Source organism: Camelus bactrianus, chromosome 16 (genome assembly GCF_048773025.1).
Source record: "Camelus bactrianus isolate YW-2024 breed Bactrian camel chromosome 16, ASM4877302v1, whole genome shotgun sequence".
NCBI classification, from domain to species: Eukaryota; Metazoa; Chordata; class Mammalia; order Artiodactyla; family Camelidae; genus Camelus; species Camelus bactrianus.
Genome location: NC_133554.1, coordinates 16,228,152 through 16,240,761, shown reverse-complemented (window position 1 = coordinate 16,240,761; position 12,610 = coordinate 16,228,152). Strand labels below are relative to the sequence as shown.

General features: G+C 52.1%; 1 protein-coding gene across 11 annotated transcripts in view; it reads left to right on the top strand.

Moving 5' to 3' along the window:
- The window catches only part of MSI2 (musashi RNA binding protein 2), a 379,830-nt gene that overhangs the window by 294,918 nt on the left and 72,302 nt on the right, over positions 1-12,610 (top strand). For all 11 annotated transcript variants that reach the window (XR_012499468.1, XM_074342750.1, XM_074342751.1 and 8 more), the window contains one exon: positions 8,353-8,435. Coding sequence is in view for 10 of the 11 variants with exons in the window: in XM_074342750.1 (XP_074198851.1) it covers positions 8,353-8,435 (83 nt within the window). In the remaining variant the exon portion in view is untranslated. The remainder of the gene's footprint in view (positions 1-8,352; positions 8,436-12,610) is intronic.

The following is a 12,610-nucleotide window of genomic DNA, read 5'->3' as shown; positions in this document are numbered from 1 at the left end:
CTTGTAATTCCCCACAGCCCCAGCCAGCTCTGCAAGGCAGAAAGAAATATGACCAGGCAAGTTGAGAAAATAAATTAAACTAAGTGTCAACTTTTCTTGTTTCTCTCCTCATTATTAAGAGATGGAATGGGGCTCGTTTATCAAGCAGGGGGAGAAATTAATTGACACGGCTTTAATATCATGATGTCTGGCGTGTCTGGTCACATTCCTTCATTCTTTTGGAAAGGCATTTTATTATAGTTTACAGCAACCAGCTGCCAGACTCTGGGTATAAACGAGGAAGCAGGTGCACAAGGGATGCCACCGTGGAGGGGCTGCAGTGCCACCCTGAAGGGGACTTGGCAGGGAGGAAAGGCCAGGTCAGAAGGGACACCCCAAAAGAGGCCACTTGCTGGCTCCGGGTCAGGGAGGGAGAAGGATATGGAGGGGAGAGAGGGCCGTGCTAAGGAGGGATAGCACACCATCCAATCCATCACAGGCTTGTTTGCCAGCCACGAGGGAGGGTGGTAGCAGGCACCTGCCTCTGAGGGCCTCCCGGTCCCCAAGCCTTTGTTCTGAGCATCCCCAACGCTGAGTCTTGTGTCCATCGTGAGTCAGCATGCCTGCCCCTGTTCTTAGTTCTTAATAAGGCCAGGGAAGTGAATGCTTCTCTATTTATGCCTCCAGGGCGGCTGACTCATGAGGGAGCCAGTTTGCTGCGAGAGGCATCTGCTAGCATTGGGCTCGAGAACACAGCCCCGTTGCCGGCAGCTCTGTGATTGGGATCTGGCAGTGTTCGGAGAAGTCACTACCCTGCGCCCATCCCTGGTTAGACTAGCTTAGGCCATGCTTTGGCTGTTTTTCTCTATAAAAGCCATCTTGTGGTGTCATTATGAAAACCCTCGGTATCCCCAGAGCTTCCTCTACAGAGAAGGGCTCAGAAACACAGGGAAACAGGGAGAGGATGCTCGGCCGGAACGGGCAGCACATCTTGCCCACACTGTCTCCTGGCCCTCCTGCTGGGTCGTCAGGCTGAGGGCCGTGGCCAGTTTTGTAGAGGTTCTTGCAGAGCAACCTGACGGGGCGGGGTTCCAGAGCCAGACTGTGGGACACGTTTAGAATGCAGGAGACACTGGGTTTAGAATAACCCGCCTTCTTATAAAAAAAAGTGGGCTGGGGTGGAAAGAGCACAGCCTCCCCCTCCGCCCCGGCCTCAGTTCTTCAATCTGTAAGGTGGGAATAATCATTCCTCCGCCACAGGGGGCTGCTGTGAAGCCTGAGTTAAAGAACAGATGCTCAATAAATGCAGTGAGCTTTCTCTTTTCAAAATTATTACTGGAATGTGGACTGATAATAAATAATCACCTTTAGGATACCATGCATTAGATAGAACTGATGGGGCCCCATTCCTGGCTTGGTGGAAAATTACACTCTCATCTGACCCAAATCCCCACTAGCATGTGGGTGTGCGAGCAGACACAGCTGGGACCGTCGTCCCACCAGCTCAGCACCTAACGTCTGAAGATGCTCAGGAAGCTGATGTCAGCTCAGACTGGATTTCACTCATGTCCAGGTAACATACAATGAGTGTCCCAAAGTGGCAGTCGGTCATCGGAAACATGTCCTTTCTTTTGGCAAGGCAGCTTGTAATTTTTTTGTTTTGTTTTTTGTTTCCTTGGAACAGATCAATTTTCTGAGTTACACATTTTTAGGGCAAACCCAGGGCATGTGAAGCCACCCCATCCTACCATGTAGGGGGCGCCCTCAGACCCCCATCCAGGGTTCCAGGAAAACCCTTCCAGGCAGATGAAACCAATTCGCCAAACCTGCTGGGGGCCCATGTAGGGGGCCCAGAAATGTTCTGAGTTGGGTGAGCCCGAGGTGAAGTGTCACTGACGCGCACACCGCAGTCGGGAGGTCAGCTCTGTACCGAAGCCGACAGACCACCATGGGCGTGGCCCAGGCTCTCACTTTCCCGGGGCCACGGGGCCACGGGGCCGCCAATCCGTCCTTGAACACCTCCTGATCCAGAGAAGGGCCCTGATGACCTGCTCCAGAAAAGCGAGGTGGGGGTGTGAAAGGAGTCTGGAGTCTGGCTCCTGAGTCCAACTCCTGCCCTGGCCTTGTGGCCACGAGCCATTGTGGACTGGTTGTCTAGCTGTGCCGAGCAGTTGAGCGACATGATGACGGAGGAACCTGCCCTGCCTCTCGCAGGGTTGCCTTGGGGACCAGGGAGGATGACGTAGGAGAAGCGTTTTGAAAGCAAAAACTGCTCCCCACACCCAAACCCAGGGGATTCGTATTTATACTGGAAGCAGCCTACGGATACAGCCGCTTCCCCCAACACTGGGTTATTAGCAGGAGAGGGAGGTTGCACAGGTTATAAATACCCTCGCGTCCACATACCTCAAATTCCTCATGGGATACTCAGGATAAATTTGACAATCTGGAGTTCTTTTCTTTCTCACTTTTCTCCCCATTAACCAAGTGTGTTAACTCCTGACTCGCATTGATTTTCACTGAAGATGCATTAGGCACTGCGTGATTGCCTGTTAGTGCTCATTGACCTATATGATAAGAGAAGAAAATTATTTTTGAGGCTAGGAGAGGAGGCCATTCCCATCTTTCCCTCCCTGACCTAAAAAAGACTCCCTTGCAAGTTAACTGTTGGATATTTCTCAGTGACTGTGTTTGGAACAGGTCATTTTAATTTTGAGGTGTCTTGTTTTCAGATTTCTGTTCTTCTCTGTGTGTGTGTGTGTGTGTGTTTTATAGCTTTGTATTATTCAGATGAATATTCAGTTTTGGTCACTTGAATAAAAGAGGGAAAAAAGGTTTGACTGTTAAATGCTTATCTCTTAAATAACGCTTACTTGTTAGTTTCCAATAATAGCTTCATTCAGGAGAATGTGGTAGGAGTTTCGTTTTTAAATGCTTGCTATCAACTGTTACCCTAATTATGTCCATTTTTAAATCCCTTTTTGTTTGGGGTTAACCTTCCCACCACCTTCTTTGTCCCAATTTTGCTGACTCCTGGTGCCCCTCAGAAGCGCATGTGCAGTTCAGGTGGGGACTTCATGAGAGGCCCAGCAGGTGTCACTTTGCTGATGACCAGGGAGAGAGTTTCTTGGGTGAACTGGCCTTCTGTCCCCCAAGTTTTGGCCCTTTGGCCCTTCCTCCACTCATTGCCTGTTTTCAGTCCCTGGGGCTCCTCTCTGGACTGAATGACGGCTCGGGACTTTAAGTGCCTAGGGAGGAGTTCCCGGCTCTAGGATGGCCCCTCCTCTGGACTATGGGAGATGAGAAACTGAGCAGGGGTGTTCACAGGGGCACCTCCAAAGTTCTGGAGTGCAAGCCCTCATGGACACTGTGCATCAAAGTCCTTGCTGCCAGGGACCAGAGCAGGACCTCCTCCCATGCACCCCTACCAGATTCCACCTGCTTCTTTTAGACCCCAGAGAGGTGAAGGGACTCTCCAGGGGCACACAGCTCATCACTTGGTCCTTGCTTTTGAGCAAGGAGAATTACATGTTTCTTTCTTTTAGCTGCTATGCCTCTGGCGGGCTTTCGTGAGGCTCCACTTACGACTTCTCTGTGAGGCTCTCTCTTGGAAAACTGAGAAGGGAATCATTGGTCCTTCCTGCTCCTTCTCAGGAAGACTTAGCTTCCCTAAGTCTCCTGTAGAATCTGTCCATTTGGCAGATTGTTCAAAAGATGACAATGCTCTAAAAACATTGTACTAAGTGAGCTAAACCAAACACAAAAGGACAAATATTCTGATTCCAAGTACGTGAGGTACCTAGGCTAGGTGAAGTCTTAGAGGTGAAAAGTGGAATAGAGGTTATGAGTAGCTGAGGGAGGGAGGGAGGGAAGGAGGGAGTTATTGCTTAAAGGGTACAGAGTTTCAGTCTTGGATGGTGAAGAGTTCTGGAAATAAATAGTGGTGATGGTTGCACAACATCATGAATATACTTAGTACCACTGACCTGCACACTTAAAAATGGTTACAATGGTAAATTTTGTGTTATATATATATTCACCCAATAAAAATTAACTTCAAAAATGAAAAAGACTTTGATGCCAAAAACAGGTTTTTCCCACCCACCTCTCCATCCCTCCCAAATTTCTGACTTCCTTGTTCTGCCCTTCACTCCTCAGTTCAATTTATTTTGGGGGTTGTTCACCACTGAGTTAGCAATTCATTGTACATGATGATAATGCACCTGTGAGATAAAAATGATCGTACGTTAAAGAATAACATTTATTGATAATTGTTTCTTTACTTCTTTGCTTTCTCCAAATGGAATAAATAAATATTTTAGACATAATTAAGTTTGTTTTCTCTATTCGGGCCAAACAGACAGGGCTGTTGAAACGATATAGATCTTTAAAAGACTGCAAATGAGTCTTGACATCACTGAATTGTTATGCATCCAGGGTACTTCAGCTTGAAATCCAGGCTCTCTCCTTTGATCAGGAAAATCATTTTTGTGATACTCGAAATTTGATTCCCGTGGGATTAGGGAAGGGACCAGCGGGGAGTCAGAATCTGAAATGATGCAGTGAGTCCTGCCCCCACCCTTCCCCGTCAACAGTCTGCATTTTAATTCCTGTCTCCCAGCTTTGTCACACCTCTTCCTGTCTCCAAGCAGCACAGAGTAGGAAACTGGGGCGACAGTGAGTCCTGAGTGGCGTTGGGCTGGAGTCCAGACAGTGGTGGCACCGTGGACCAGGAAGGGGTGGGTGGCAGCAGAAAAGCAGTTTCCTTGGTGATGAACTCAGCCCCGGGCCTCCAGGTGACGTGACTCACCTGGGCGCTGTTGCAGGTCAAGTGCACGTGCTCAGCAGCTGAGTGACGTCAAACCCCTGTCCTCTGGCTCCTAGAGAGGTGCCCTTGACTGGTGCTGGCTCACGCTCTTTCCCAGGGGTGCGGATGGGTTTGCCTCACTCGTCCACACTCTCCTGCCTTCCATCCAAAGCACGCACACGGCCTGGCTGGAGTGATCGTGGGACCTGCCTGTGTAGGGGCAGCTGAAACCATGCCATCTTAGTTTCCAGGGGCTCCCATAACAAATTACTGCCAACTGGGTGGGTGGCTTAAAGCAACAGAATTTATTCCCTCACTGTTCTGGAGGGCAGAGGTCCGAAATCAAGTGTCAGCAGGGCCACGTGCCCTTTGAAGGTTCTAGGTGACAGTTTTTCCTCTTCCAGCTTCTGGTGGCTCCAGGCATTCCTTGGCTTGTGGCCACATCATCCAATCTCTGCCCCCGTCTTCATGCGGACATCTCCCCTCTAGGTCTCAAATCTCCCTCTCCTCTGTACGAACACCTGGTGTTAGAGGTAGGGCCTGCCCTGTATCCAGAATGATCTCTTCCTGAGATTCTGGACTTAAATTTGCAAAAGCCCTCTTTCCAGATGAGATTACATTCCTAGTTCCATGGGTTAGAATGTGGACATACCATTTGGGGGCCACCGTTCAACCTGCTACACTCACCCTAATTAGCAGCAGGGTTCTCTCCTACCTAAGAACTGGCCCGTCCTGGCTCGGTTAGGGATTTGCCTGTTGCCTTAGCTTGATTCCAGGCCAGAGGGGCAACTTCACAGACACGGGAGACCCAGAGTGACCCTCAGGCTAGAGGCGAGGGTCGCGAGGCAGGAGCGAGGTCTGCACGAGGGAGATGTACTTCTTGAGAGGGAACCTCTGACTTGTGCCTTTTAGAGAGCAAATTGCTTGAGAAGAGGGATGTCGCCTTGTCGATCTCTGTGTCCCACACAACGCCTGGCACAGGTGGGAGCTGGTTTACACCCCAGGAAGGACGGAGTCAACCTGGGAGGGGAAGCAGGGATGCAGATGAGCAAGATGCTGAGAACCCGGAGGACCGGAAGTGTCTCATTCTGTCGTTCTCAGCCGCCAGCCACTCAGCACTCTGTGTATTAGGGGCTCTGTGTGTCCTGGGGACCCGGTGTGAATGAGGCCCCGGCCCAGCCATTGTCCTTGAAGCCAGTGCCAGCAGATTCCTGCATCCTCTGATGTGCCACCTCCCCCTCCCCTGAGGACCTTTTGAAGGGCATTTCATCTTAATCCCTTCTTCTCAGACCTGGGCTCTAGAAACGTGGCCAGGAAGGGGATTAACCAAAACAATGCCAGTGCGCCTCTGGGTGCTGCAGGGGTCCCCACCTGGGTGAGAGTTTGATGGTTTTCAGGCCCTTTTGAAGGGAGGCTCGGGGGGCCAACACAGCAAAGCCAAAGGGACGTCGTGCGGAGACTTGCCTCTGGGAGTAGCTCTCGTCCAACTGTGCACAGAACACGTGGGACCGGCTGCCGTAGAGAAGGTCGGCATTGTAGCTCTGTCCACAGGGACCTGGTGCAGAGGCGGAGTATAAATCTGGTGCAGGGTTTCCTGTTGGGCCTCATTTTGAACAAAATACTGTGTCTGAGGACCCAGCTTCTCCAGGAGGTCGCTGGGAGAAGCTTGTCAGCTTTGAGCCCCCTCACGGCGGGCAGGTCGGACCTTTGTAGTGGGCTGGGCCTCGTAGACTAGGAACACCGGCCTGGTGTTTGGTGTGTGTAATAAGTTACCCATCACCATCAGGGTTGAGATTGCCACCTGTGGGGTCGTACTAGCCATCTGTTTTACTGCAAACTGTCTGAGAGCAGGGTTTGGCCTTTTCTGTTCCCTTCCTGAGAATCTTCCGGATCCAGCGGGAGCTGTGACGGGAGATCACAGTGCCTCAACAGCCCGTTCCTGGCTGTTCCTTAGAAGATGATGGCGTCAGAGTTGGAGGAGGGGCTTGAGTGATTCTCTCCCCACTGTGGGTTTCTGGGACCTAGAGTAAACACGGAAGCTTGAAAAGGGAGCATCTGTCTTTGTACTCATTGACCTGAGCGCTGATTGTTAAAGCACAGAAACAGTCCTTGTGGTTGGAGTGTTCTGGTTGGTGTGCCCAGGCTTGTGTTCGTCCAGGCTCAGATCTCTGGGGAGGACTGTGTCCGTCTGAGCTGCAGTCACAAAGCACCAGAGCCTGGGAGGCTTACAAATGACAGACACTTATTTCTCACGGTTCTGGAGGCTGAAAGTCCAAGGCCAGGTGCCAGCGAGGTCAGGGTTTTGGTGAGAGCCCTCTCCCTTGTTTACAGACGGCTGTCTTCTCGTTGTATCCTCCCACGGCAGAGAGCAGGGAAAGCAGGCCCTCTCGTGTCTTATGTAAGAGCACTAATCCCATTCACAAAGCCTCCACCCTCATGACCCAAATGTCTCCCAGAGGCTCCGTCTCCTAACACCATCCCGTTGGGGTGGAGTTTCAATGTATGAATTTGGGGGAATACAGACATTCAGCCCATAGCAGAGGTTTGGGTTCTGACCTTAGAGGGGGAACCCAGAGTCCAGTCTCACCATCTTAATTTGCAGGTGCAAACCTCAGGGCTCAGGGGGAGAGGGGCTTCCCGGGATGACACATGCAAAGTCAGAACTGGCCCCTAGGCCTGCTGCCTCCCCATCAGGGTGTCTGCGCGCCTGCGTGTTCACTGCGTTTCATCCGCGGCGGGGTGCCATCCTGTGAGTGGGTCTGTGTGTCAGAATAGTGCTGACCGAGTAGGGTCACAGATGGGGCGGCGTGTTGGAAGCCTGTCGGGGGCGGGAGGAGAAGAAAGCGAGGGCCAGGAGGGTAGCGAGAGGCACTCAGGATGCTGAGCAGCGGTCGCCTGCCAAAAATTTTCAGTACGGCTTGTCTAGCAAAGCCGGTCTCCAGCCGAGTAAATACAGTGGATAGCTGACGGGCTGACAGCAGGCATCAGACAGTCTTAAACTGCCCCAAATCCGCAGCGCTTTTGAAGCAGCAGTAGAAAAAGGATGCCCGTGCAGAACAGAGGCCCAAAACTTTTAATAGTTTCTTCCAGGCCTCAGGATGTCCTGATGAGGTATTAGAGGAAGTAATTCAGGAAGAAAAGGACAAATAATGGCCTCCGTCTGGAAGCCGACCCGAGGGCTGGCCACTCCAGCGCCGAAAGGGCAAACGTGGCCCCGCAGTGATCCCGCTGTCCGGCTCCCCCACCCGCCCGCCTCCCGCCAAGAGCCACGGGCTCTGACCCTTGTAAATAACAGACAAGTAAATTTCTTGTTTGCTTCGGGGCAAATGTAAACCACATGCGCCAGCCGCATGGGGGTGAAATCATTAACTTCTCCTCACTGTTGGAAGGGTGCTCCGTACAAATTAGAAATCATTTCCACAAGCGGGAGGCCATTCCCAGGGATCCGCCCCCTACCCTCATCCCAGAAGCCTGTCACCACCGCAGGACGTCAGAAAAAGGAAAGGGGCCGAAGGGAACTGAACTCACCTCTCCTCTCTGTCTTTTCCCCCCCCTTTTTCCTTTAGGGTTTGGCTTTGTCACTTTTGAGAATGAAGACGTTGTGGAGAAAGTCTGTGAGATTCATTTCCATGAAATCAATAATAAAATGGTAAGTTGGCAGGGGTTGCACTGAAATGCGACGCCTCCCTTCCGCCGTGTCCACCCCTTTGTCCTGCAGACTGCTACAGCCTGGTCATGCTCAGAGGTGGGCACACTGGGCGTAGGGACTGGACTAAACATTCAGCCCTGTGAACGGTAGGACAGAAAGCTTTTTCTGTAAAGGGCCAAATGGGGTATACTTTCCACTTTGTAGGCCACACAACTGGCTGTCTAGTTACTCACCTCTGCATCCACAGACAGTCCCTACAAGAATGAGCAGGGCTGTATTTCAATAAAGCTGTGTCTGGGGTGCTGAAATTGAAGTCTCATGTAATTTTCACGTCACAAATTTTAATCGATTGATTGATTGCCATTTAAAAATGTAAAAACCATTCCTAACTCTTGGGCTCTACAAAAGAGTCAGGGGAGCCAGATTTGACCTGCAGGTTGTAACTTGCCCAACCCTGGTTTAGGATGTGCATTTGCTGTTTAGCTTGGCTTTTGAGGGGTCTTTCTTAGATAGGAACTTTACTGCCCAAATTGTTTCTCTCTTTGGGCCCTGCAGGGTAATTAACATTCTCTCCTTCCGATCAGCTGGGTGGTTTTACCCTTATGGTCAGCTACTTCGGCTCTCCTTTTGATTCTTTATAAAGTCCCTTTTCCTGGCAGGGCACCCTCCATGGAGAGGGGGGTTGGATTAAAGTTTGGGGAGCCAGGTAGGCCTCCCAGAGAAATGGCCACCAGAGGGCGCCATACCATGTGCAGCTCGCGCATGGTGGCTTGAAGTCTCAAACTCCTTTCTTCAAACTGAGTAGGTGGGTGAGAACCCCCTTTCTTGTTGGTTCGAGAAAAATGGGAGCTCAGCAGGTGTTTCTGCAACCATCAGCAGGTCCTTCCAAGCCAAAACATTTTGGTTGGCCCGCAAAGCCTGCAGCCTCAAGAGAAGAAGGGGAGCAGGGGGGCACAATTTTGTGCTTAGTTGCAGCTGTTAACTTTGATATTTTCTTCCTTTAGTCAAAACATTCCTTGCTTCTGAAACATGCATTTAGATACACACTGTATATTGGTCTGATATGTGTTCACCGACTTTAAATTCAATAATAGAGCTTTTAGCATGGATAAGATCAAAGCAATCTGCTTAGCATGTGGTGCTACAGGCCTGATTCAATATTTGACTTGCTAATTTTTTCCCAGGGCACTAAAATAATATTGTTCGTATTGTTCCTCACCATCATATGCATCTGAAATGAAAGTACTGTTTCTTTGCGTACTGAGGGTTGGAGCTCAGGCATTAAAATGGTACTGAGGAGATAAGTGTGTAGAAATAGCACAGGTCCCCTCCCAGGTGCCCCCCTTCTACCCTCTAGCCGATACGTCTCCCTTTTGGTTGCTGTTTTTAAAACTAGAGAGACGGGGAGCTTAAAAGGAACCCTGCTTCCGGTGCCTGGAGGCCTTGTTCCTAGCCAGGCCTGCCATGACGGACTCTGCCGAGGGCGGCCTGGGCAGCGGGGGGGGGGGGGTGTGGAGGGGGCAGCCGAGGGCGCTGGCAGCCTCCATTCCTGTCCTGCCAGGACTTAACGGTTCGTCGGGAAGGCCCGATGTAGACTGGCAAGAGGCCTCGCTGTGCTGTCACAAGTGCATATGTGCGGCCCTTCACTGTTGACTGGCTTGGCAGCGCGCCTGAGACGCGAGGAGGAGAGGGCTTTTCTTCTGCCCGCTGTTCCAGCAGGGAAACAGAGGCCCGGACGGTGAAGGCACACCGGCCTTAAGGTGTTGTCTGCCGGGTGAGCTGTCCAGACGGTCATTGGAGCTTGGGGGTGGGGAGGTGAACCCCCAGATGACGCAGGGGACAGTCGGGAGGTAGAGGTTCAGCCCCAGAAGGATAACGTGGGCTGGCCTGAAGCCAGAGAAGTTTGCAGCCATTGTCCCCGCTCTTTTGCATATGTCACCTTCTTTTCCACGCAGGTGGAGGCCGTCTAGAGCAGGTGTGGGTAACTGTGTTGAGTGAGGTTGCTATTTTCTTTTGAATCTGGTACTTGTTCTTTAAAAGAATAAACGGAAATCGAAGTGGGCAAGAGGAGTGGGTGGGGGCAAAGTGGTCAGGATCACAGGCACCACTGGAGGTCTCCCTGCAGGTGCCCAGCCAGCCCTCATGGGGACTGGGAGAGGGCAGCAGTAGGTCACCTCGCTGAGCTCCCGTGTAACAGGGCCTGTGATGACCACCTTGTGGGGTTGCCAGGGCCTGGGGAGGTACCACGAGCAAAAGCACAGGGTCAGGCTTGATACACATTAGCTCTCGCCATGGTCCACATCCTCGTCAGGGAAAGAACTTCTCCAGGGAGCTCCCCTCCTCCGGAGAAGGGTGGACTTTAAAGTGCATCGGTAGAGGAACCTGAATCCTGAATTGCTTTGCATCCTGTGATCCTGGTTTCTACTTCTGAGGCCCCAAGAAAAGGAAATGAATTTAAACTGTGCTGTGGACAGAATTCAAATGAGAGCTCGGAAAGGCTCTGAGAACGCAGAGACTGCCAAGCAGAAACACGGGCGGTTGTGAGAATGTACGTAGGAGTGTTTTGTAAACTGGACTATGCTTGGAAACTGTAAAGACAAATCTCCTGGAACCCTTGCAGTCTGTGAATTCAGCAGGAACAGAGAGCTGCACGGCCACCCCCGCCCCCACACATGCCTGGACCTCCCTTCTTCTCATAGTCACTGAGAGGAGAGGGCTCACTGTTGACTAGTCACAAAGATAGGACAGGGATCCAGCTCTTCTGATCCTTAATCAGTACTCAGTACTCAGTACTGGGTACTCCTGTGCCTGGCCCTCAGTAGGCCCCGTGTAAGTAAGTGTGGAATGAACAAGGGATTAGCTGAGGGACCACATGACAGGGAGGCACATCGTAATTCCCAAAGCCGTTTCCCATCTAAGTTGGTGGGTGGATCCCTGGGCATTTTTAAAAATGAGGACCCTTCTCTGATGTCGAGGACAGCCAGCCACAGGCACAGGTGCTTCTGCAGGGAAGCTGGAACCACAAGAACTCTGGCTCCCTCCCCATAGAGGCCTAGCCTTAAGGAGGTCGCCCTCCCGGTGGTGGTGGCAGGGAGATGGGCAAAAGCCTCGCCTGGCACCTCCACACAGAGATCCCACGAATAGCCAGTGTTTTTGAGAGCTAACTATGTGCTCTGTTGGATGCTTGCTTTATGCATCTCTTCTCATTTAATGATCACACATCTGGTGTGGGTACTAATTATTATCCCCATTTTACTGATAAGCAAGGTGAGGCAGAGAGAGGTCAAGCAACTTGCGCAGGGCCACACAGTCAGCAAGTGGCAGCACCAGATTTCAAGCCCAGAAAATGAGTAAGCTCATGTTTGTACCCAGTCAGCTGTTTCCCCCTCCAGGCTGAAAGGGACTTGCCAAGTTACCTAACTGGGCTCCAGCCTCCCAGGGTCACTGAGCGCCCCCTCCCACTCAGCCATGCTGTGGCCCCTGTGGTTCCAAGCTCTCCTAAGAGAAGGGCAAAGAACAAGGGCTCTCTCGGGGCCAGATTCCCGACTGGGAAAAAGGACCAAGCCTCTCAGGAGTCCTTGTTGGCCTCAGGCCTCTTCCCTACCCGCCAGAGGCAGGTGAGCACAGGGCTTGAGGGCAGCTGGCTGCCACCCTAGCCCAGGACCCAACCCATGAGACTCAGCCCCTTCCTCCGACCTGGCACAGTTGGAGTGAAGCACAAACGTGGCTCCTTATCAATAAATACACAGACGCGTACACGAGAGCCACCTGGAGGCCGTCCAGAGGGGTCTCCTCCCCAGCCACGCCGGGAACCGGCCAGGGTGCAGTGATGACACCTCCCTCCCACCGCGGGTCCTGATTGAAGCAGCAGGGACACTTGCTTGATTAGTTGCCAACACAGCCTGCCAGGGCCCCCTGGCAGCTGCAGTGAGGGAGGTGGGAATCGACAGAGCCCTGGCCTGGGCCTCCTTGGAGGCCTGGCTCAGTCCCCACCTCAGAGGAGTCGGGAGGCAACACCAGCCTCACTGGGTGAGAGCTCAGGGTGCAGTTAGAAAACTGCCTGGCGGGGGCTCCTCCAGTAGAGCCTTTCCCCATACCTGTGCCACGGCAGGGCGTCGGCGTTCCCCAGGCCCTGTGTTGGCGGTTCACACACGTGCAGTTGTTGTCCCATTGTA